This window comes from Miscanthus floridulus, chromosome 6, assembly GCF_019320115.1.
Source record: "Miscanthus floridulus cultivar M001 chromosome 6, ASM1932011v1, whole genome shotgun sequence".
In the NCBI taxonomy this organism is placed as follows: domain Eukaryota; kingdom Viridiplantae; phylum Streptophyta; class Magnoliopsida; order Poales; family Poaceae; genus Miscanthus; species Miscanthus floridulus.
In genome coordinates, this window is record NC_089585.1 from 136,819,753 (window position 1) to 136,842,278 (window position 22,526).

The 22,526-nt window shown below is 45.5% G+C and overlaps 1 protein-coding gene across 1 annotated transcript; it reads right to left on the minus strand.

Annotated features, from left to right (window-relative positions):
* Positions 1 to 10,823: 10,823 nt before the first annotated feature.
* Positions 10,824 to 12,259, minus strand: LOC136459801 (protein SRC2-like). Its single transcript, XM_066459649.1, has one exon. The coding sequence runs from the start codon at positions 12,098 to 12,100 to the stop codon at positions 11,147 to 11,149; it is 954 nt and encodes a 317-aa protein (XP_066315746.1). The 5' UTR covers positions 12,101 to 12,259; the 3' UTR covers positions 10,824 to 11,146.
* Between the last annotated feature and the right edge of the window lie 10,267 nt (positions 12,260 to 22,526).

Genomic DNA, 22,526 nt, shown 5'->3' on the forward strand with positions numbered 1-22,526 from the left:
GCGTAATGATCGATATCGACAACAGCAGGAAGAAAGACGTCGGGAAGAGTGGCATCGGCATAAAGATCATTGGAGGTGCCCGTTTTTTATCCATTGCTGGGAGGAAGGTATTAAATTGCTAATTGTTGAAAATTGCCCTGAGTGCAATGGTTATTATGGGGTCAATCGGTCAGAAAGAAGATTTCAACCTGGCAATCGGGGTTTATTTATCAATGAGCCGATTAGAAGCAGAGCATCAGTACATGATCGGCTGGGGGATAGACTTAATGTACTTGAAAGGCTTGGTAAACGTGCTGGATGTTTTCTGAGGAATCAAGAGGAGCTTGAGGAAATGGCAAATGCAAGAGTTCCCGATGAGGAAATATTCTATAGGGACCCTAATATACGCCGTGTGGAATCGACTAGGACCTATTATCAGCCGGTTTGGAAAACCAAGTTTCCTCGATGGTGCCCGGAGGGTCTAACAAAGACACAGAGAAGGAGGATGCAACGTGAGCGTCAGGAGGATTTATACCAAGAGGAAAATTCCTCCAATGAGACGTCCGGTCATCAGCAGTGGTAGGTAAAACACAAAAATAAGGGTCCATCGGCAGATGTTAATATGGTATTCATGTTGCCGATGGAATTTTTGGCACTATCTAATAATGAGGAAGAAGTTGTTCTCTCTGATCAAGTAGCTCAGTTGACACTAGATCCAATGATGGCTGTTTTTGAGAAATCTACCGATGACGAGAGACAGCATCTTAAGGCTTTGTTTGTGAAGGGCAGAGTTGATGGGCAGCCTGTGTCTAAGGTACTTATTGATGGAGGGGCTGCGATTAATATTATGCCTTATGTGATGTATCGGAAGCTTGGTAAGGAAAATCAAGATTTGACCAAAATCGATATGATGCTGAAAGATTTTGAAGGCAATGTGTCGCTGGCTAAAGGGGCAGTATGCGTTGAATTGACCATCGGCAGCAGAATCTTACCGACGATATTTTTTGTTATTAACGGCAAGGGTGCATATAATCTACTTCTAGGGAGGGATTGGATTCATGCTAATTATTGTGTTCCTTCTACAATGCATCAATGCCTCGTATAGTAGATTGGGGATAAGATTGAGATTGTCCCTGGTGATTCTTCTTATATCATGGCATCGGCAGAATCAGATACTTATGAGCGAACTAAATGCATATCAGGAGAAGTTTGGGAAAAAGAGTTCCTTAGAGTTGCCGATTATGAAATTCCACTGATCCAAGCAGTCGGTTCTGAAGAAGAATTTTAATGGATAGGTTTGCCGATGATAGAAAATTAGGTCAAGGGTTCACATCGGCAGATGATTTAGTAGAAGTAGATATCGGTAATGGCGATAGGCCAAGACCTACTTTTATTAGTGCTAAGTTAGATTCCAAGTGTAAGCAGCAAATAATTGATGTGTTAAAGGAGTATAAAGATTGTTTTGCTTAGGATTATACTGAGATGCCTGGATTAGACCGATCGGTAGTTGAACATCGGTTACCTATCAAATCTGGATTTCGGCCACATTAGCAGCCAGCGCGCCGATGCAACCCTAATATACTTCCTGATATTAAGGCCGAAATAACTAAATTAATTGAGGCAAAATTTATTCGGCAGTGTCGATATGCAGAGTGGATCTCTAATGTGGTTCCTATTTATAAGAAAAATAGAAAACTTCGTGTTTATATTGATTTCAGGAATCTCAACAATGCCACACCGATGGATGGTTATCCAATACCGATTGCTGATTTATTGATTGATGCTGCAGCCGGACATCAGATTATCAGCTTTATGGATGGTAATGCAGGCTACAATCAAATATTCATGGCTGAAGAAGATATTCCCAAGACTGCTTTCAGATGTCCAGGTCATGTAGGGTTGTTTGAATGGGTAGTCATGACGTTTGGCTTGAAAAATGCCGGTGCTACTTATCAGAGAGCTATGAACTTTATTTTTCATGAATACATCGGCACATTAGTGGAGATCTACATTGATGATGTGGTGATTAAGTCTGGAGATATCACAAAACATCTAGCCGATCTGTGAAAGATATTGGAGTGCACAAGAAAGCATGGATTGAGGATGAATCCTAATAAATATGCATTTGGTGTATCGGCAGGTCAATTCTTGGGTTTTATGGTGCATCAGCGGGGCATCGAAATCAGTAGGAAGTCTATTGATGCAATTAGCAAGGTCGTTGCTCCTGCCAATAAGACTGAATTACAATCGTTGATCGGTAAGATTAATTTCATTAGAAGATTCATATCTAATCTGTCGGGTAAGATCAAGGCTTTCAGTCCATTACTTAAATTGAAAGCCGATCAAGAATTTGTATGGGGAGCTGAGCAGTAGTTAGCCCTCGATGAAATTAAGAAATATTTAACAAATCCTCCAGTGCTAGTTCCACCTCAACACGGGAAGCCTTTCAGGTTATATTTATCAACTAATGATACAGTTATTGGTTCAGCTCTTATTCAAGAATTTGAAGGGAAAGAACGTGTTATTTATTATTTGAGCAGAAGACTAGTAGATGCTGAGACGAGGTATTCGGCCATCGAAAAATTATGTCTATGTTTATACTTTTCGTGTGTCAAATTAAGGCATTATTTGTTATCTGCCGAATGTACGGTCGTATGCAAAGACGATGTAGTCAAGTATATGCTGTCGATGCTGATATTAAGTGGTAGAATCGGCAAGTGGATTTTAGCATTATCAGAATTTGAACTACGTTACGAATCAACTAAGGCAGTTAAAGGGCAAGTGATGGCTGATTTGGTCACTCACCATTATGATTCAGTGGGCTCTTTGGAAGTTGCTCCCTGGACACTTTTCTTCGATGGGTCCACGTGTGGTGAAGGAGCAGGTATCGGCATTGTGTTAATTTCACCTCAAGGAAGGAAGTATGAGTTTTCATTGCCGATTGTTGCTACGTCGACGAATAATCAGGCTGAATACCAAGCCTTGGTAAAAAGGGTTAGAATTACTGAAGGAGATACGTGCCGATGCTGTTGAAATCTTTGGTGATTCTATGCTAGTTATAAATCAATTGGCTGGACTTTATGAATGCCAAAGTGAAGCTTTGATTTCGTATTATGAAAAATGTGTGCAATTGTTAAAAGGATTCAGGGATTTTCGTCTTGAACATATCCCTCGATTGCATAATGAGGAAGCTAATCGATTAGCTCAGCATGCTTCAGGGTATCAACTTATTCAGGAAGTGCTAACATCGGCAGTTAATACCGATGACTGGAGAAAGGAGATTGTCGATTATTTAAAGGATCCATATAAAAAGGTTGAAAGACATATAAGGTTCCAAGCTACCAAGTATGTGCTCCTCGATGATGAATTATATTATCGAACTATAGATGGAGTTTTACTCAGATGTGTTGGTAGTGATGAATCGAAAACTTTGATGGATGAAATTCATGAAGGAGTGTGTGGTGCGCATCAATCGGCTTTCAAGATGAAGTGGATGATCAGAAGCAATGGATACTATTGGCCAACTATTCTTGAAGATTGTTTTAAATATTTTAAAGGATGTCAGGGATGTCAAAAGTTTGGTAATATTCAAAGAGCGCCCGCATCGGCTATGAACCCTATAATCAAACCGTGGCCGTTCCAGGGATGGGCTATTGATCTCATTGGTCAGATTTATCCACCATCGAGTAAGGGACATAAATTTATTCTGGTTGCTACCGATTATTTCACAAAATGGGTTGAGGCAATTCCTTTGAAAAGGTGACATCGGTTAATATGATTGATTTTGTGAAAGAGCATATTGTTTACCGATTTGGTATTCCTCAGACTATCACTACCGATCAGGGCACTATGTTTACGTCGGGAGAATTTGATGAGTTTGCTGTAGGTATGGGAATTAAAGTTTTAAATTCTTCTCCATATTATGCTCAAGCTAATGGTCAAGCTGAGGCTTCTAACAAAGGGATCATCAAACTCATTAAGCGTAAAATTGAAGAAAATCCTAGGAGGTGGCATACAGTATTAAATAAAGCCTTGTGGTCATATCGGATGTCATGTCATGGTGCAACCAAAGTAACGCCTTATCAGTTAGTATATGGACACGATGCAGTATTGCCTTGGGAAATTAAAGTTGGCTCTAGGCGAATATGTTCTCAAGATCAGCTGACAGCCGATGATTATAATACTCTTATGAAGGATGAGTTGGAAGATGTGGTGGGTCATCGGTTAAGGGCTTTAGTTAGCATCGAAGAAAATAAGAAAAGAGTAGCCAGATGGTATGACAAGAAGGTGAAGATAAAGGAGTTTGCCGATGGAGATCTAGTCTGGAAATTGGTTTTATCGATTGGGACCAAAAGTTCAAAGTTTAGAAAGTGGTCTCCTAATTGGGAATGTCCATATCGGATAAATCAGTCTGTTCCTGGTAACGCATATATTCTAGAAACCCTCGAAGGGGTTGCATTTCCTAGAGCATTAAATGGAAAATATTTAAAGAAATATTACCCTAGTATCTGGATGGATGCATAAAAGTATAAGTGCCGATAACAGTCCTATCGGCTGGAATTACGCAAGGATGTCAATGTCTCGTAAAGTGCCGATACAATAAACAAGATTACAAGTTCAACAAGGATTGGATAGCTAATATCGCACGCAGGCGAATTTGCTCGGCTTCCTCCATTTCTTTGATATCGTCATCGGCAGTACCCTTCACGGGCTTGAGTTTTTTCTTCATGGCCAAAGCTTTGCGAGCCTGGATATCTCTTTCTTGCTGAAGGGTTTTGATGGCATTGGGTAGCTGGCTTTCTTCTTGTTGAGCATGAGTTAAAGCTGCCTCGATTTCCTTCAATTCAGCCAATAGAGCCATCTTCCTTGCTGATAAATCCAAGATTTTCTGCTTAAGTTCAGCACCCGAAGTCTGCAAGTTGCCGATGCCCTTGTGCTTCTCATCGGCAATTTGTTTCAGTTGTAGCATCTCTTCCTTGAGTTGATCCTGAGCTGCTCTATCGGCAATACGTTGGGCAGCCCGTTGATATTGTAGTTGGCGACTCTCTAAATGGGCTGTTGGGAAGAGTACTTCTTCAACATCGGCAGGGACCTGGCCACGGATTGTTTTGAAAATTGCCTTTGTGGGGTCTGAGTCATCTACTAGTTGGGCGGTATCCTGCTGTAGCAAGTTCAGGAGATCTTCCAACCTAGACTTAGTTTCTATCGATATTGTTTCCAGTACAAGGGAAGAACTTGTTTCCTCTCCATCATCGTCAGAGATGTCAATAGCGAAGGAGAATAGGCTGTTTGGGGAGTCTTGTTCCTAAGAAAAAGAAAAGGAGGTCGGTTAAGGATAAGTGTGAATGTTGTAAATCAGCTAGGTTAATCAGTTTACCTGTTTCAAGGCAATTTCCTGTGCTTGACTAGAAGAAACAACCTGGAGTGTGCCGTGTGAGGGATCGGTTGAGCTTGCCGATGGGATGTCTTCTATGACTTCATCAGTGGTTGGCTCTTGAGGTATGATGACCGATGACATTGGGGCAGATGCAGGGATCGGCATGGACCTTTGTCGTTTTGGCTGTGCCTCGGCATCTGTTAAAGCTTTGCGCTTTGCTTGGGCATCGGCAACGATTGGCTGGGGGGCATTGGCACTTGTTGGTTGCAAAGCTTGGACGTCTGGTACGCTTGCCGATGTACCCAATTGTTGCTGCAAAACAAGTGTAAGGTATGATATTTAATGGATAAAATGAGAAGTCAAGAGAATACCTCTGAAGGTTTGTCAAAAGAAGTGGTGCTTGATATCGGAGGAATTGCCGATGACGATCCGGTGGCAGCTCTTACCCCCTGGTGATTAATGTTAATACAGCTTGTAATCGGTATAAGTAGAAATAAACAAGGTTGTTACCTTGAATGCCTTGACCAAAGTTGTAGCAGCAGCCGATGGAGTGGCCCTAGCTGTAGCCAATTTGGACCTAGAGGTGATGGTCTTGGTACGGATTTTCTGGTGAGTCAAAGCAGTTAAGGTGGGGGCGTTGTAGCCGATCGGTGATATCGGGGAAACAGGCTGAAGATCGAAGGGTTTCCCACTTTTGCTCACCGATGGTGCTGGGTTGTTAACCTGTCATGAGAGAGTCAGTTACTGATATATGTAGGGAAAAAGCAAAAAGGAGTTCAAAGAAACTTACTGCGTCATCAGGGATGGCATATTCAGGGTCGATCATGTGCCGATATGTGTGAGCAGAAGTTGCAAACAGTTGTTCCTTCCATTCTCGCCACCATTGCTTGTATGACTCGATGATGAAGGATACTGGCGACCAGGTGGATATATCAACATCTGTGATATCGGCATCGGGGGAGAGTTGTACCACCTTGTTCCAATCTGTTCCACAGGTGATTGTTTCCCTGGGTTTGATCACATCGGCAAAGCAAAGTTTGATTGGCAGTTGCCCAAAAGCCAATTGACGGAATACTGCCGATGGGTTGTAAAATTCATATGAAATGTTGGTGTTTTTCCCGCTACCAAATGTGTTTACTGGAATTGCCCTGGGAGTAATGATGGCCATCATGAGTTCCTTATCCTGATTCAGGGTGTCATCGGCAAAGTTGAAAAGAAGGGGAAATCTGTTGTCCTCGTCAATATAAGGTACCCAGGCCCTATGATCACGAGAAAGACCATTATAGAAGTTTTGGAAGAATCTACCGATTTGGTCTTCATTGGCCTCTGTTCCGGGAAGGACAATTATGGCTTCACCAAAATTGAGGGGTGAGCGTGTTGCCGATTCATCATCCCCAAGCACATGGTCTTTAGCAATTTCTCGTGGGAATTGTTGGGCAAAAAAGTCCCATTGCAAACGTTTGTGCATATGGGCATTCAGCCACATGTTGATAAACCACCACGGGCCTCCTAGGTTGCCGATGGGTTCGCCAAGCAGAAGTTTCTGAGACACTTGATGAAGAAGATGATAAGTGGAGCTCAGAAGGTATCGGCCAAGAGGAAACCTTACGCCATTAGCCAAAAGTTCAGCTGCGGGGAGGAAGGCGTTGGTTGGTCCTACTGATCGACCACAAAAAATAAATTTTTCTAACCACATATTCAAGAATGTGGCATGTTCCCTCTGGTTAAGTGTCCCAGTCTTCTGGTATTCTTGAATGTATCCCGTCCAACCACCGATGTTGTGGGTATTCACCCTATATTCAGATTTTCTACCATAAATGGAGCCTTCATCGGCAGTTGAAATATCTAAGCCAGTGAGCATGTGGACATCAGCAAGTGTAGGAGTAGCTGGGCCATGTCCATACATAAAAGTGTTTGTTGTGTCTGACCAGAAGTAAGCAGCTGCAATCATCATCGATTCATTCTTCTGCATATCGGCAATAGATAACCTAATGCATTGGTCTAATTTCCGTTCTGCCCAGTATACTTGCATCGATCTATTAACCCTCAAGTACCAATCTTTCCACCCTTTGGTGGTTTTGGGCCAAGATCGGAATGTGTCTTTCCATAAATTCAGAGAGAAATTTTGGGCTCTAAAGGGGATTCTGTTAACTTCTGCATTAATCAGATCGGTTGGATCTGGGTTGCCCATTGGTCCTAGGCATTGGACATGCGGCTGATCGGTTGGAATAACTAGTTTGTTGCGCAGTTCCTAAAGTTTAAAGGATTCGGAGAACAAAAGAAAGAAAAAATCACCAACTGTATAGACTTGCAAAAACTAGGGGAATCAAAGTAAAAGGTAATGGAAGTGAAGCGAAACGCGGGGACGTCGAAGTTAATTGCCATTATCTTGAGGAAGATGAGGGCACGAGCTGGAGACTTGAGGTAACGCTGGAGAAGGGTTTTTGTTGGTTGAGGTCGTGCAGTGGTTCGTCGGAGTCACCGCCGGAGAGAGAAAATGTCAAAGAATGGAGTCTGAGGGTAGAAGACAAGTGTTCCGGAGGAATCTATTTATAAGCCGCTTGGAGTAGGGGTATTTCGGACTTATCTCTATGCCGTGCGCATGTAGGTCGAAGTGGTTCAGATGGATATGATAACTGTTTGCACGATGATCAGGGGATTGTACAGATGGGTTGATGGCAAGTAATCATGACTTAGAAGAGATATCGGTACAGGATATTTTAATTCTGAAAATGACAGCATTATTATGTTAAGATCTTGCCGATGGGTTATTGTTTCAGTATCTTAACCATAATCAAGGCAAGAGTGGTTGGCGATTGTGCGATATTTACTGAAGTGCGTGAATCAGGATTAGATTTGATTGGATTTGATAACAGATCAGGTTTTGGCTTGGAGAATAAGTTACGGTAATCTGGAGTAAATTTCGGAGCATTAATGGTTTTATACTCCGAAATTGGGGGGCATGTGTTGACACTATTTTTTGCACGTGTTAAAATGTTCGGAGTGGACTAATCGGTAAGGGGAAAGTTACTGTATACTTTGATAGCCGATGAAAGCCAGCTTGTAAAGATGGTTGCCGATAGCTGGTGATGTCGATGAAGGGAGGCTTGAAGACTACTGCCGATGAAACAAGGAGTATGCCGATGAAGGGAGATTTGAGAACTGCTGCCGATGAAACAAGGAGTATGCTGATGAGGGAAGATTTGAAGACTATTGCCGATAAAACAGGGGGTATGCCGATGGAAAGGACAGTGAGATTTCCATCGTAATTAAGGCGGACAGAGAAATAGATAGGAGTTGATTTCCTTTTCTATATTTGTTAGAGTATGATCCATGTAAGAGTCACGTGTTTCCTTAGATATGGGCTTGGTGTCCTAGTTGTGTTTAGTTGTGTCTCTTTAGATCAGGGTATAAATATGGAGTGAGGGGCAATGTAAATAGATATATCAATCAATATCAAAACCAATTTTTACTCCTATTTGCATCTACTTACTTTTCGGCGACTTCGTCAATTTGCATTATTTTCTCTTTACGAGTTCTCATTGATTTGGCGAGCTGCATCGCTTCAGTGCGACCTTCGGCGATCCTCGAGTTCCGCGTGAGTACCTCTTGGCCGTGACTTCCGGGCGTATCGCTGTTGTCAGGACCAAAGTGCTCGTATCTTCATCCTTGTCGATTAACAGGTCAAATCGACTGGCACGCCTTGGATACCAATTCGGGTATTAGCCCTTTGTGTTTGCAGATCCACTTTTGTATCAACACAAATCACCCACTCATGCACTCACCCTAAGGCTATCTGCACTCGTCCACCTCTATTTCTATCTCTAAAAAGGAATATTCTATCCTAGTCATCGAGATTCTCTACTCTATACCTATTCCTTCAGTACCCGTGTTATCTTTATCACATACTCTATACCCATTATTCTATATTTTATTCCCCCCTCTCACCATTTCTCTCTCTCCCTAACTCTCAAACCCTCTGCTACAGTGTTGCTACAGTGGTTTAGCGGTGGCTGGGCCGCGCTGAAAATAGTGCTTTCCTGTGCGGCTGGTACGCTACCGCGCACATTACAGACGTGCGGTGCGGGCGTGATAGGCCACCGCTGCCGGCCGCTTTAGCGGTCTGCGGTGCGGACAGCCTACCACCTGCAGCGAAAGTGGCATCGGGAGTTTAGTTGGCGAAAAAGCCACCAACGCCGCACTGGTGCTGACCTAAGCAGCCACGGCCCGTCATTTTTTTCTATCCCACATAGAGAAGTCGCACTCAACAGCAGTACATTACAACACCATGAATTCAATTTCCTGGTACCTTATACAATTATATAATAATTATATATTTTAATTTTTTTCTTTATTCCTTTCTGTCGAAAACGCACCATAGTCTATATACAAAAGCTTGACACCGGCGTTGTAAGTGCGACTTTTTTTGTTGTTGCTGAAATGATCAAAGGTGTTCACATCTCGGCATATCTGCTGATGCTCTGTTCAGTGTCCAGCCAGCTTTGATAGCAGCGGCTGACTATTGGGTGAATGGTGTAGTACCCCACTTTGATTGTGGAATGCATTATTGCAAAATATTTTAAAATTTAACCACTACCATCATTTACGTTTTCAAATTCAAATAGATCTATTGTGAGACGGGTGGGAGTAGACCCGTCATATTAGAGCGAAATTTCCACGTCTAGCCGTTCGTTCAACTTAGAGTGAGCTATTGCGCGCCGCCACTAAAATTACGCGTTTGAAGTTTCCATATCCAAACGCACCAATGCAATGCGTATGCGTATCAACCTGTTCCAAGATTGGATAATGAGTAAAATGCACCCTGGGAACTTAAACTATTGGAGCATTAGTACTCGAACTGAAAAAGCTATCACTTGGCTACTTAAACTATGGGGACATTACCATCTGGGTACTCGAACTAAAAAAAACCTCCCACTTGGGTACTTAAACTATTGGGCCATTACCATCTGGGTACGCGAGTGGGCCGTCAGGAGCGCGGGAAAATGAATTTTGATTCTTTTTCTTTTTCTAAAAATGGATGAATAGTGCTGGAATTTGTTATTTTTGTAAAAAAAATAATTAGAGCTCCAAACATTCTAAAAAATTTTGTGTAGCCTATATATGATGTACTCTACCTAGGAAAAATATGAAACTTGTAAAATAAATAGTTTTTGTATGTTTAAAAATTACATCTTTTAATTAATAAATAAACTTCCATAAATTTTATAATTAAAATAAATAAATATCCAAAAAGAGGCGGCCTACCTGTGCTCGCTTGCTCGCTCGCACACAGTTAATTAAAAGAGGTTTAAGTACCTAAGTGAGAGGCTTTTTAGTTCGAGTACCCAAATAGTAATGCCCCATAGTTTAAGTACCCAGGTGATAGCTTTTTCAGTTCGAGTATCTAGATGGTAATGTCCCAATAATTTAAGTACCAAGGTGCATTTTACTCTTGGATAATCAACAATGCCCCTCAAAATCTCCGTAAGCAGCTTCCCCAGTTAGAAATGTTCGGTTAAAACCACACGCTTCAATCGATCAGACACCAGGCATACTGACAAAACTTCGAAAGTAGGCGCAAATTTGAACAGAAGAAAACCGCGTGCAATTCATGTAATGTCAGCATCGTAGGAGTATTTACAATACCATATATATCAGATATTTAAGATGCATAATTTGATTTAGTCCTGGGTTGCGTACAAAACGAAACAAACAAATCACGAAGGCAAATCCAAAACGAAACACCTCTGTCTCCGATGGCGGGATCACGTCACCACTCATCAGAGCGCTCTAGAAATCGAAGCCGCCATCGAAGCCACCGCCGTCGTAGCCGGCATCATACGCCGACGCGTCCGAGATCATGTCCCCGATCAGCAGCCCACCGACGGCGCCTCCGAGCAGCCCGGCCCCGAGCCCCATCCCGAAGTTGTTCTTCTTCTTCTGCGGCTTCACGGCCTGCTGCTGGTAGCCGTACCCGGCGGCCTGCGGCGGTGGGTACCCGTACCCGCCGTACTGCGGCGGAGGAGCGGCGTAGGGCGCCGCCGTGCTGGGACCGGCGGCAGGGTAGGCCGTCACCGGCTCGCCCGCCTTCGCCGGCTTGCCTGCCGCTGGCGGGTAGCCGGATGAGGGCGGGTACGCGCCGCCGGGAGGTGGGTACGCGTCGGCCTTGGCTGCCGGCGGGTAGGCGGCAGGAGGCGGGTAGGCGGCGGCGGGAGGCGCGTACGCGTCAGCCTTGCCGGACGGCGGCGGGTACGCGGAGGGAGGCGGGTACGCGGCGGCCTGGGTGTATGCCGACTGGGCGGGGGCGTAGCCGTTGGCGGCGCCCGCCGACTGGGTGACCTCGCCGAGCTTGTACGACAGGTTGAGGACTCCCTGGGGCTTGCCCGAGGAGATCTTGCGGACCTGGTAGGCGACGAACTTGGCGGGGACGGGGCCGTCGGGGGCGCCGGAGAGGAGCTCGGAGAGCGGGATGTGGACCTCGCCAACGTCGCGGTCGCCGAGGGCGCGCTCGGCGCGGAGGAGGACGTGGAGGGAGCCGGCGCCGGTCGCCGGGACGGCGAAGCGAAGCGTGGCGTTCCAGGTCGGGTTGCGGCCGCCGATGCGGTCGGCCTGGACCCTCTGCCGCGACCGGGGGTCCCCCGAGAGCGACACCACGGCGTAGACCTCCATCTTGGACATCAGGTTCACGTCCTTGAGGTCCTTGGCCGAGATCAGCGTCAGCTCCAGCGTCCGCGTCGCCGCCATGGCCGGGGGTGAGCTCGCGGTCGTGGGTGGATTTTTCTTGTCTGATCCGGCGGAGACGAGAGAAAGTCAAGATGGATTGGTTTGGTTGGTTCTCCGAGATCGATCGGTTTGTGTGCTGCTGCTTGTGCTGGATCGACGACTTGAGATTGTTTGGACGGCACGAGGCTCGTGTTCGTCTTATATATCGGGAGGGGGGCGGAGGAGGCTGCTAGGACATTTCTTGGACGCGGATACTTTGCCTGCTGCATGACCGGTGGGCCCAGGTAAGGTAGGACCGGTTGTCAGTGGAGTCTTTGGTGCCTTGCAGATCCTCTAGACAGTGTGACGGAGGTCCGTTTACTTACACGCGGAGGAGAAGAGACGAGTGGTATGGCATGTATGACGCGTGGTCCCGGGGTGCGGCAGGGTTCACACGTCAGTGGGTGTAGTGTTGCTCTGCGGCGCTGTGGGATGGCAGTTGCCTCCGAACCTCCGCAAAGGCGCGCGGAAGGAAATGGACCGTTCCTTTGTCCTGTGCCGTGGGCCCGCTTTGTCAGTGTCTCAGTGCTTTGTGGGGAGTAGAGTAGGTCCCAAGTGGTGAGGTTTCTGCGCATTGAGCCATTGACCAACACCGTGTGGCGTGGTTCGCAGCGAATCTCAGCCGTCAGTTGTGGTAGGCGATGATTCTCTTGCAGGCTACTGAAAATTTTGGCTTTTGGCTACAACACCGTGTGGCCTTAGGTCCAGTTTAGTTTGCAAAATATTTTACAAAATTTTTCACATTCTCCGTCATATCGAATCTTTGGACGCATGCATGAAGCATTAAATATAAATAAAAAATAAAACTAATTACACAGTTTAGACGAAATCCACGAGACGAATCTTTTAAGCCTAATTAGACTATGATTAGACACTATTTACCAAATAACAACGAAAATACTACGGTGCCTATTTTACCAAAAATTTTGAAACTAAACTGTGCCTTAAGCAAAAAGGAAGACTGGGGGCATAGGCATTGGATCTCCTTCGCCGTAGGCCGCCGAAGCGATCTTTCCACGCGTCGACGCTGCTGCTCGTCCGTTGCTGTGCCTTTCTTCGCACCGTATGCGTATTCCACTTTCCCATGAATGTTCTGCTTCTTAAAATTCTTGAAAAGAACAATTCATATACACTGATCTCTATGAATCCAGGTCTCAAACTTAGGGAACAATTGTAGTAAATTAAAGGTAACAAATCTTAAAGCAACTCCAAAGATTCTTTCTAGTCTTTTTTAATTTGTAGGAATAGTGATTTTGGTAAGAAAAATATATCCTTCAACCGTCTCTTTAATTAATCTCCAAATATATATACCATCTATTCGGAATTCTTGCAAGCTAAAGATAGAGAACGGGAATAGATCTTTAGATCATGCACAAGATATGATAAAGTTGTTGGAGGATATAAAGACATAGAAAGCGATTTTACTCAAATGACTCATTAAATGATGTTTTAGACAATAATTTTTCAAACAACTCTTGGAGATGTGCTTATAATTGGTGAACACTTGCGAGGCCACGACTAACTTTATTTAGCTGCACTTGTATGCATCAGAATCTACATGTGTTGAGTTAGATTAGTATGTAAAATTAACCAAATTTGATCCAAATATACCCCAGCATATATGAAATAAGGTGGATACAAATGTACCTAAACAAAAATCTTAAATATCTGTTTTCATGAGTGATGAACAAATTTGCCACAAGCTGATCGCGAGAATGTGAGACGGTTCAGAGCGTGACCCTCTCGAAGAGTGGCGAAGTAAATTTCCCATGCCATGGATAGACTTGGTAGCCATTCAAAATCGTACTGACTCAGTGACTTGAATGTAAAAAAAAATGCAATATTATTGTAAATGCATAGACTTGGTCCATTCACGATGGTACATTATTGATACAATAACACTCTTGACCAATGTTTGCTAAATATCTGTTCTTAAAGTATATCTACAAAACTTCTGCCCTGCATGGTTCCAAATCTCGCTTACATTGATGCATTTTTTTTTTGCAAATGCGAGTAGATCATTATGCACCTTGACTTTTAAATCGAGTCATTTATGCACGTTCTTAAAATAGGACACCTTTGACTTGCAAGTTCAAGCTGGAGCAAAACGAAAGGCCCGGCACCTCACACGCCAGGGAGTTGGACAAAAGCACCCAACCGGACGAACCCAAACTCCAGAAGGTACGTCGGTTATATATCAGCATCTCGAAACGTACCCAAAACACTCTCCCACTCTAAGATTTTTAGCAGCATAGAAAAAAAACTCATCTCCAACCACTTTTAATTGAACTTCACCATCCAATCTTTTAGCACTTGGGAAAACCCCCCTTGCGCGTAAAGATGCGCGGACTCTAGCTAGCGCGCATCCCTCCCGCGGCGATCTAAACGTCTACCAATGCAAAGGTGGAAGGACATAGAAAGAATAAAGAGTTACCGATACAAATGTATGAGAGAGAAAGAATATATAAAATTTGTTAAGATAATTTAGAAATAGTATATGATTCCTGATGTAAAATTGTCTTCTATATTTTAGGAGTGAATTATTGGGAACTGTTGGAGATGATTTTATTTTTTCCTCCTAATTGAAATGACCTATGATGCCGCCTAGAGGGGGGTGAATAGGCGTTTCTGATAATTAACATCTTTAAATGTGAAAACAATTAGTAAATGGAGTTTTCAAAATGAAAACAATTAGTAAATGGAGTAATACCACCCCTCACAAGTTAGCCACAGAGTATGTAAAAGATACTAAATAAATCTAGGAGCCACAATCCTGCATCACAACGATTAGCGCAAGGATCAAATAAATTCAGCATTGAGCTCTAATATCGGACGTGTCCGGTAGGTATACATGATTTCTGCAGAGCAGCCCAAAACTTGCTCCTTTCGATTTCTATCTTCAAACCAAACTGTAGGTACCTACTCGAGATGACAGTAAACACAGAGAACATGCACAAGAGCTAGAGCAACACAAATATCGAATGAAATGCAAATTGAGACACGATATTTGTTTTATCGAAGTTCGGATTCGTTCGAGTCCTACTCTCTGTTGAGGGGGCTGCGGGCGACCCAGCGAAGGTCAGCCCTAGAGGGTACCACGAAGGTCACTTTAGCCGGAGTCTTTTCCAACTCCTTTTCCTCCTTCCACTAGATGATTCCGATGCGACGGAATCGACCGTTACAGACTTTTCGAGGCACACCACAATCTCTCGGGTGCTCTCTGGCGACGCCTAACTGTCTAGGACCGAAGAGTCCAAGAGTAACAAATGCGAATCACGAGATTGACAATATACACAAGTGCTCAAGTGGTTGGATTGCTCTCTTTTTGAATTTCACTCAACCCACAATTTGATTTGACAAATTTGATCAATCACTCGCTAAGAGAGGGTTGGGAGAGTTGGCAATGCTCAAAAAACGTGTGTGTATCAGCAGAATCAGCAGCCTCCAAAGGTGGAGGCTTAGGGGTATTTATAGCTCTCTTAGAAAAACTAGCTGTTTTATAGCCGTTGCCATACCGGACACGTCCGGTATGACTTACACTGCCCCAACGGTAACCAAGTTACAGTGACAATGTGAGGTGCCGGAACTCCCGATGAATATCGGAACTCCCAACTCGCATCGGAACTCCCGACCCTCAGCAAATTTGAAAACCATGTAACTGAGTTAAAGTATGTGAGGTCTCGGAACTCCCGACACATGCTGGAACTTCCGACCGTCGGAACTCCCGACCCTCAAGTCTTTTGAAAACTAGCCGTTGGCCTTTGGTCATGCATACTGAATACCGGACACGCCCGGTATGACCAGGACAGCGAACCCTCCAAGTCAGTTAGAGTGCGAGACGTCGAAACACCCGACCCTTGACGGAACTCCCGTCCGTCGAAACTCCCGACGAACCAACCCTTGAACAACAATGTTAGCTGTGGCAGAACCACCCAAAATAGCGTACTTACGGAGGCGCTCGTCTTTCACCAGACACTAAGCACCCCGAAAGCCACTACCGCGAGCGGTATCCGTCGGACACACCCAGAGGGAGAGCCCGAAAGATCCACATTTTTCCTTAAGGATCCAATAATGAAAATGAGTTACAACACCAGTCCATCTCATACATTAGAGTTTCTGAAAAGTACATTATTACAATACCAAATACAGAGTTCGAAATGATAAACAGCGGAATATTAAAAGATAACATCTAGCGATAAGATAACGAGGATTTCGTCTGAGCCTACCAGAAGAATCCTCCACACAAGGTACTCCTCAAGCATCTCCTGCAATAGGGGTAAGTAAACCCTGAGTACACAATGTACTCACAAGACTTATCCGATAGTGGGAATACTTTCCCAACTCCAAGGAATATGCTAGGCTTTATGGTTGCTCGTTCTCCTTTAGCCAAAAGCAGTACTAATAGTGAGTCCTTATTTATATATTATTATCACCAGCCGTATTAAGTTTTTATCTAGTCAAGCTATATAAGCACATGTGCTACTTTCAAGCAAGAGTTGAGCAATCGATATTATTCCTTCTCCTTTTTCACTTTCAGTTCTTACTACGGTGCTAAACCGCAGACAAGCCGTACCAGATAACCCGGCGATTCACGAATCAATGTGCCCAGCTGGGTGCCCCGAAGACACACACCCCGCTTGTACCCTGGGCACAAGCGGAACTAACCCACCACTCTCCTGTCCCGGGTGTCCAGGTCCCCGTCCAAACTTGGACTCCAAGCCCCCGCCTCTGAATCTCAGACTCAGTGCGGCGCAAGGACCTCCACCACCTCCTCTTCCCATCAGTCGGTCTGGAAAGAGCCGGATCCACGATAAGAGAGCGGCAAGTCTTCCCTGCGCCCATACCCAAGTATGTGCTCGGGACAAAAGTCTGTGACTTGCCTAGAGTCATATGCAACGACCGGTCCTTAACCGACACAGATAGGGAAAAAGTGTAACCGGGCTATGCCCTGTTGGCCGCAGGACACAACCCCTCACACCCACCAGTACCAAATCCACATCCCTGTCCGGTCACCATTTTCCCTTTCATTATTTCATCATGATATCATAGTGTAATCCCTATTTGCGAGTAACGTCAGGTTACTCACGCTACCGACATCCTGAGCATAGCAGCTACTCAACCTACACTAGTAGAACTCAGGGTGGATATATCTATCCATGTAGTTTCCATAAAGTGCCTGTAATGTAAATGCACATCAAATAAATATATTCAGTGATCATTTAAAAATAGGGGTTATGCACCGGGGCTTGCCTTGGGCAGGTGTTGGGTCAGCAAGGTCAGTACCAACAAGCTCCTCGGCTCCCTCCTGTGCAAAAAGCTCCTCCTCGTACTCTTCGATCACCTCGTCGTACTCCGGATCACCGATGGGTACGAAGTCTACCTGTTCGTGATCTACATAAATGACGATGCAATGATTACACTATGGCAACAACAATTCTCAATGCAAAAGTACCTCCATTACATTACTAAGTGAGGTCTACCTATTAAAGTCCCAGCCACATACCAGTACTACTAACAAGTATGACCGTGTCCTACATTCTTACGATGACTACGGATATTCATACTCCTAATGTCAGTTTATGATAAATCAAGGATAACAACTACGTCATCCAACGACTCGTTCTATGATTACCATTTGTACAGCAAGTATATAAATGCCTAAGGAACCTACGGTAACGATTTCAAAGCTAAAGTTATCGTCGGTTCACCACAACAATTCTTGCAATTAAAGATCGATATACCGCTGAAGCCCTCTACTTCAAGCTTACGGGCCTACCATCCTAACCACTAATGGGGAACCAACTGTAATAACAGGTAGTCAACATTTTTGTGAACCTAACAAACTTTGTTTCGCTATTTTTGGACAACCATACAATTTACTACTAATTATTGAAGTTCAGCTCATAACCTAAATAGATAAACAATTTCTAATACAATGAAATAGAGAAACCAAAACGTTCTTGGCCGGCCCATGACGCGTGGCCCGATCCAACTCGTCATCCCACCCGCACGCGACAGCAGTCAGGCGCGTGGCCCACACGGAGGCGCGGCCCAGATGGCCAACGGCCCGCGAAGGGGAAGGCCTGCGCACGGCGGTAAAAATGCACGAACACCCCCGACGAACTCAGCATTTACCACGAGCTCAACGGTACTATTTCGCTAGTCTACCGTTTTACACCAGCACCCTCCCACTTCATCTTCTTCACCGCGAGGAGGTCCCTGGCCATCCAGAGCACGCACCGGCGCGATGGCGCGGCACTGGACGCCTACGCCGACCACCCCGGTCCTCTCCATACCAAAATAAAGGGCCGATACTCACCTACATGCGAAACGCAACCCACCCGACGGAGACACAGGCGCCGAGACGTCGCAGCGAGCACGAACCACGACGGTGGGCAACCTGCAAGGACGGCGATGCCGTTCTGGTGAACAACAGCACTGTCGGGACAAAACAAGGAGTGGACGAGTACCAGCGACTCACCACGGAACTGGAAGACGGGAAGAAGCGATCGGAGATGGCTCAGGCCAAGCCGGCCACTGTGCGCGTGATGAGAGCAGCAGAGCACGGCAATGGCACGGCCGCGCCTACGAGATGCACTACGGCGGTAGGGTCTAGGATAGGGCGAGCATGGTGACAACCGACAGAAGGGGAGGCTAGTGGTGCGAGGAAATTTGGCCGAGCAGCTATGGGGGCGATGAAAACCGACGGCGTAGCACCTCGGGTCTTAATGGCCTGAGAGCTCGGCCCTTCAAAATTGGCGCACAGGATAGCGCTACAGGCTGCCATGAGGGGCAGGAAGGGTTATCGGCTGCCCAACGAAGCTACGGGCAAGACCAATTGGACGTGGTGCAACCGCATCGGTGAATTGGAAAGAAACATGATGGCGGCAAGGGGACAGTAGAGACAGAGGAACACCCAGCGCGGCATGGCTTGTCTGCGATCGTCAACGCGAGGTACAGTCGTGCTTGGCCAAGGGGAACCCCAGGGCGTGCTCCTGACAGCCGTCTGCACGGCCGCTGCAGCAAACGACGAGCCTTGGCATGGCACGTCTACGGCCGGCATCAGGCAAGGACACGGCGGACGCGACGCCGAGGCGACAGCGCAGCGGCAATTTTCTAAACGCGCAAGCGGCCAAAGGGTCAAATGAGCGGTGCCGAGCATAGCCGCTAGCGACGCGGACGCGGGACCCCACCCGACCATGGCCACAGCGGGGGCAGGGCAAGGTAGGCAGAGCACGGCCGGCGTCCGAGCGCGACGCGTCGGTTGGCGAGGCGAGCAGCAGCGAGGCAGAGCGCGCAGGCGGCAAGCAGCGAGCAGGTGGTTAGGACGCGCGGTTCGTGCACGTGGACGGCATCATGAGCGTAGCCGAGCGCGGCAGTGGCTGAGGCCCGTGCGGTAGAGCGCGCTGGCAAGCCACCCGAGGTGGTGACCACGCCTAGCGCTTAGCCAGATGGCGTGCACGATTTTTAAAGCAGCTAGAAATTTCGGACGCCATGTTCCAAACGCTAATCTAATTACTCGATGCGAATAGGAGTACACCTAGCCATCACCATCAGTCGCGACATTGCTCTCCTTCTTAGACCAATTGTTCTACAACTAATGCCGAAGATGGCTTCGTCGACCACTTCAAACACTTACGTGGAGGACATCGATTTGAAAGGTTTCGCGTCGAATCCCCAAACCCTGACCCTCGGAACGTACGCGCTAGCCATCCATGTCATCGGCCGCAACCTTTTTATCGTCATTCACGAAACGTTTTATAACATTTAGCGTTAACAATAATTCAATTAAGGTAATAAACGTGTTATGTGACACGAAACATAACCTTATGCTTTCCCGTTTCGTAAAAATGTTTCCAAGCCAAACATGGATTATAAAACCTATCATACATCAATGCACATAAATCAGATGCTTACGAAATGTTTCAGCAAAACGTTACAATGTAACACTAGGGTGTTATAAATCTACCCCCCTAAAACAAAATCTCGACCCGAGATTTCATGTGCCTAGTGTGAGAAAGAGGTATGGAGTACATTCATGCACAAAACTAACTATCCGACCCCGAGAGGAGATGGGGTTAATGCTTTGTTAAGTAGTTCTCTTGCTCCCAGGTGGCTTCGCCCTCTGAATGGTTTTGCCATTGTACCTTGTAAAACTTTATCACCCTGTTCCTGGTCACTCCCTCCTTCTCATCCAAGATTTTTATAAGATGCTCCACATAGGACAGATCAGGTTGTAGCGGAAGTCCTTCTATTTCCACAGATTCTTCAGGAACTCGTAGGCATTTCTTCAGTTGTGAGACATGAAATACATTGTGAACTGCCGAGAGAATTTCAGGGAGTTGGAGACGATAAGCAATGGGGCCACATTGTTGTAACACCTTGTATGGACCCACATACCGAGGGGCTAACTTGCCATGGACACCAAACTGATGTACTCCTCTCATAGGAGATACCTTGAGATACACAAAATCTCCAGCTATAAATTCTAAAGGCCTTCTTCGTTTGTCTGCATAAGCCTTCTGTCGACTCTGAGCTGACTTCAAGTGTGCACGAATTATATTTACTTTCTCTCGAGCCTCCTTTATGAAATCAGGCCTGAAGTACCCACAGGTCTCCTACTTCAACCTAGTTTAGGGGTGTCCTACACTTTTGTCCATATAAAGCTTCAAATGGCGCCATGCGGATACTCTCTTGATAGCTGTTATTATATGAAAATTCTGCCAGCTTCAAACAATGATCCCACTTCTTAGGAAAAGAGATGGTACAAGCCCGCAGCATATCCTCGAGCACCTGGTTCACCCTTTCAGTTTGACCATCCATTTGGGGGTGGTATGCCGAACTTCTGAGAAGACGAGTACCCAAACACTCCTGGAGTTTCTCCCAGAAATGAGAGACAAAAACTGACCCTCTATCAGAGATGATGGTAAGAGGAACTCCATGTAGGGTCACAATCCGATCAAAGTATAACTCCGCATACTTCTTGGCATTGTATCTAGTGTCCACCTGGAAGGAAGTGGGCAGACTTGGTGAGACGGTCCACGATGACCCAAATAGAATCAAAACCAGAGGAGGTGCGGGGTAAACCCACAATGAAATCTAGGGAAATATTCCTCCCATTTCCAAATAGGAATGGGCAAGGGCTGTAGATATCTAGGAGTACGCATATGATCTGCCTTGACTCTGCCACAAGTGTCACATTCCGCAACGAACTAGGTGATATCTTGCTTCATGTATGACCACCAGTACAGCCTAGCGCAGATCATGATACATCTTGTTGCTACCAGGGTGGATAGACAGCTTGGAATGATGGCCTTCTTGCAAAATCTTTCTTTTTAGCTCTTCATTGGATGGAACTACCAGTCTATCCTTGTATCTTACGACTCCCTGCTCATCAATGCTAAAATGAGGTCCATGCCCTTCTGCTAGCAACTTCTTGATATGAGGAACCTCTCCGTGATCTCCCTTCTATTCCTGAATAATTTGCTCCAGCAATTCTGAGGTTAATGCAATCTGAGCTAGCACCTCAGTGTGGTGGAGTGATAAGGGTATTTCCTCAACCTAATGTGACTTATAACTCAAAGCATCAGCCACCACATTGGCTTTTCCTGGATGATAGTGGACTTCCAAATCATAATCCTTAATCAACTCTAACCATCTCCTTTGTCTCATGTTCAACTCAGACTGAGTGAAAATATACTTAAGGCTCTTGTGGTCCATGAAGATATGCACTTTGTTGCCCAACAAATAATGCCTCCAAATCTTCAGAGAGTGAACTACAGCAGCTAGCTCTAAATCATGGGTAGGGTAGTTCACCTCATGCTTCTTCAGTTGGCGCGAAGTATAAGCTATCACACGCCCTTCTTGCATAAGCACACACCCCAATCCCGTCTTCGAGGCATCACAGTAAACATCAAAGGGCCTCTCAATATCAGGTTGAGCCAACACAAGAGCAGTGGTCAGAAAAGTCTTCAGGGACTGAAAAGCTTCTTCACAAGCTGGACTCCAAACAAACTTAGCTTCTTTCTGGAGCAGCTTAGTCATGGGCTGGGCTATCTTGGAGAAATCAGGGATGAAACGTCGATAGTATCCAGCTAGTCCAAGGAACTGACGGATCTGGTGCACAGACCTTGGAGACTTCCAATCTAATACATCTTGCACCTTGCTGGGATCCATAGAAACGCCCTCAGGTGTCAACACATGTCCCAAAAACTGCACTCGATCAAGCCAAAACTCGCACTTGCTGAATTTAGCATACAGCTGGTGCTCCCTTAGCCGAGTCAGTATTATCCGAAGGTGACGGGCATGCTCTTTCTCATTCTTGGAATAGATTAAGATGTCATCAATGAAAACTACCACAAACTTATCTAGCTCCGGCATAAAAACTGAGTTCATCAGGTACATGAAG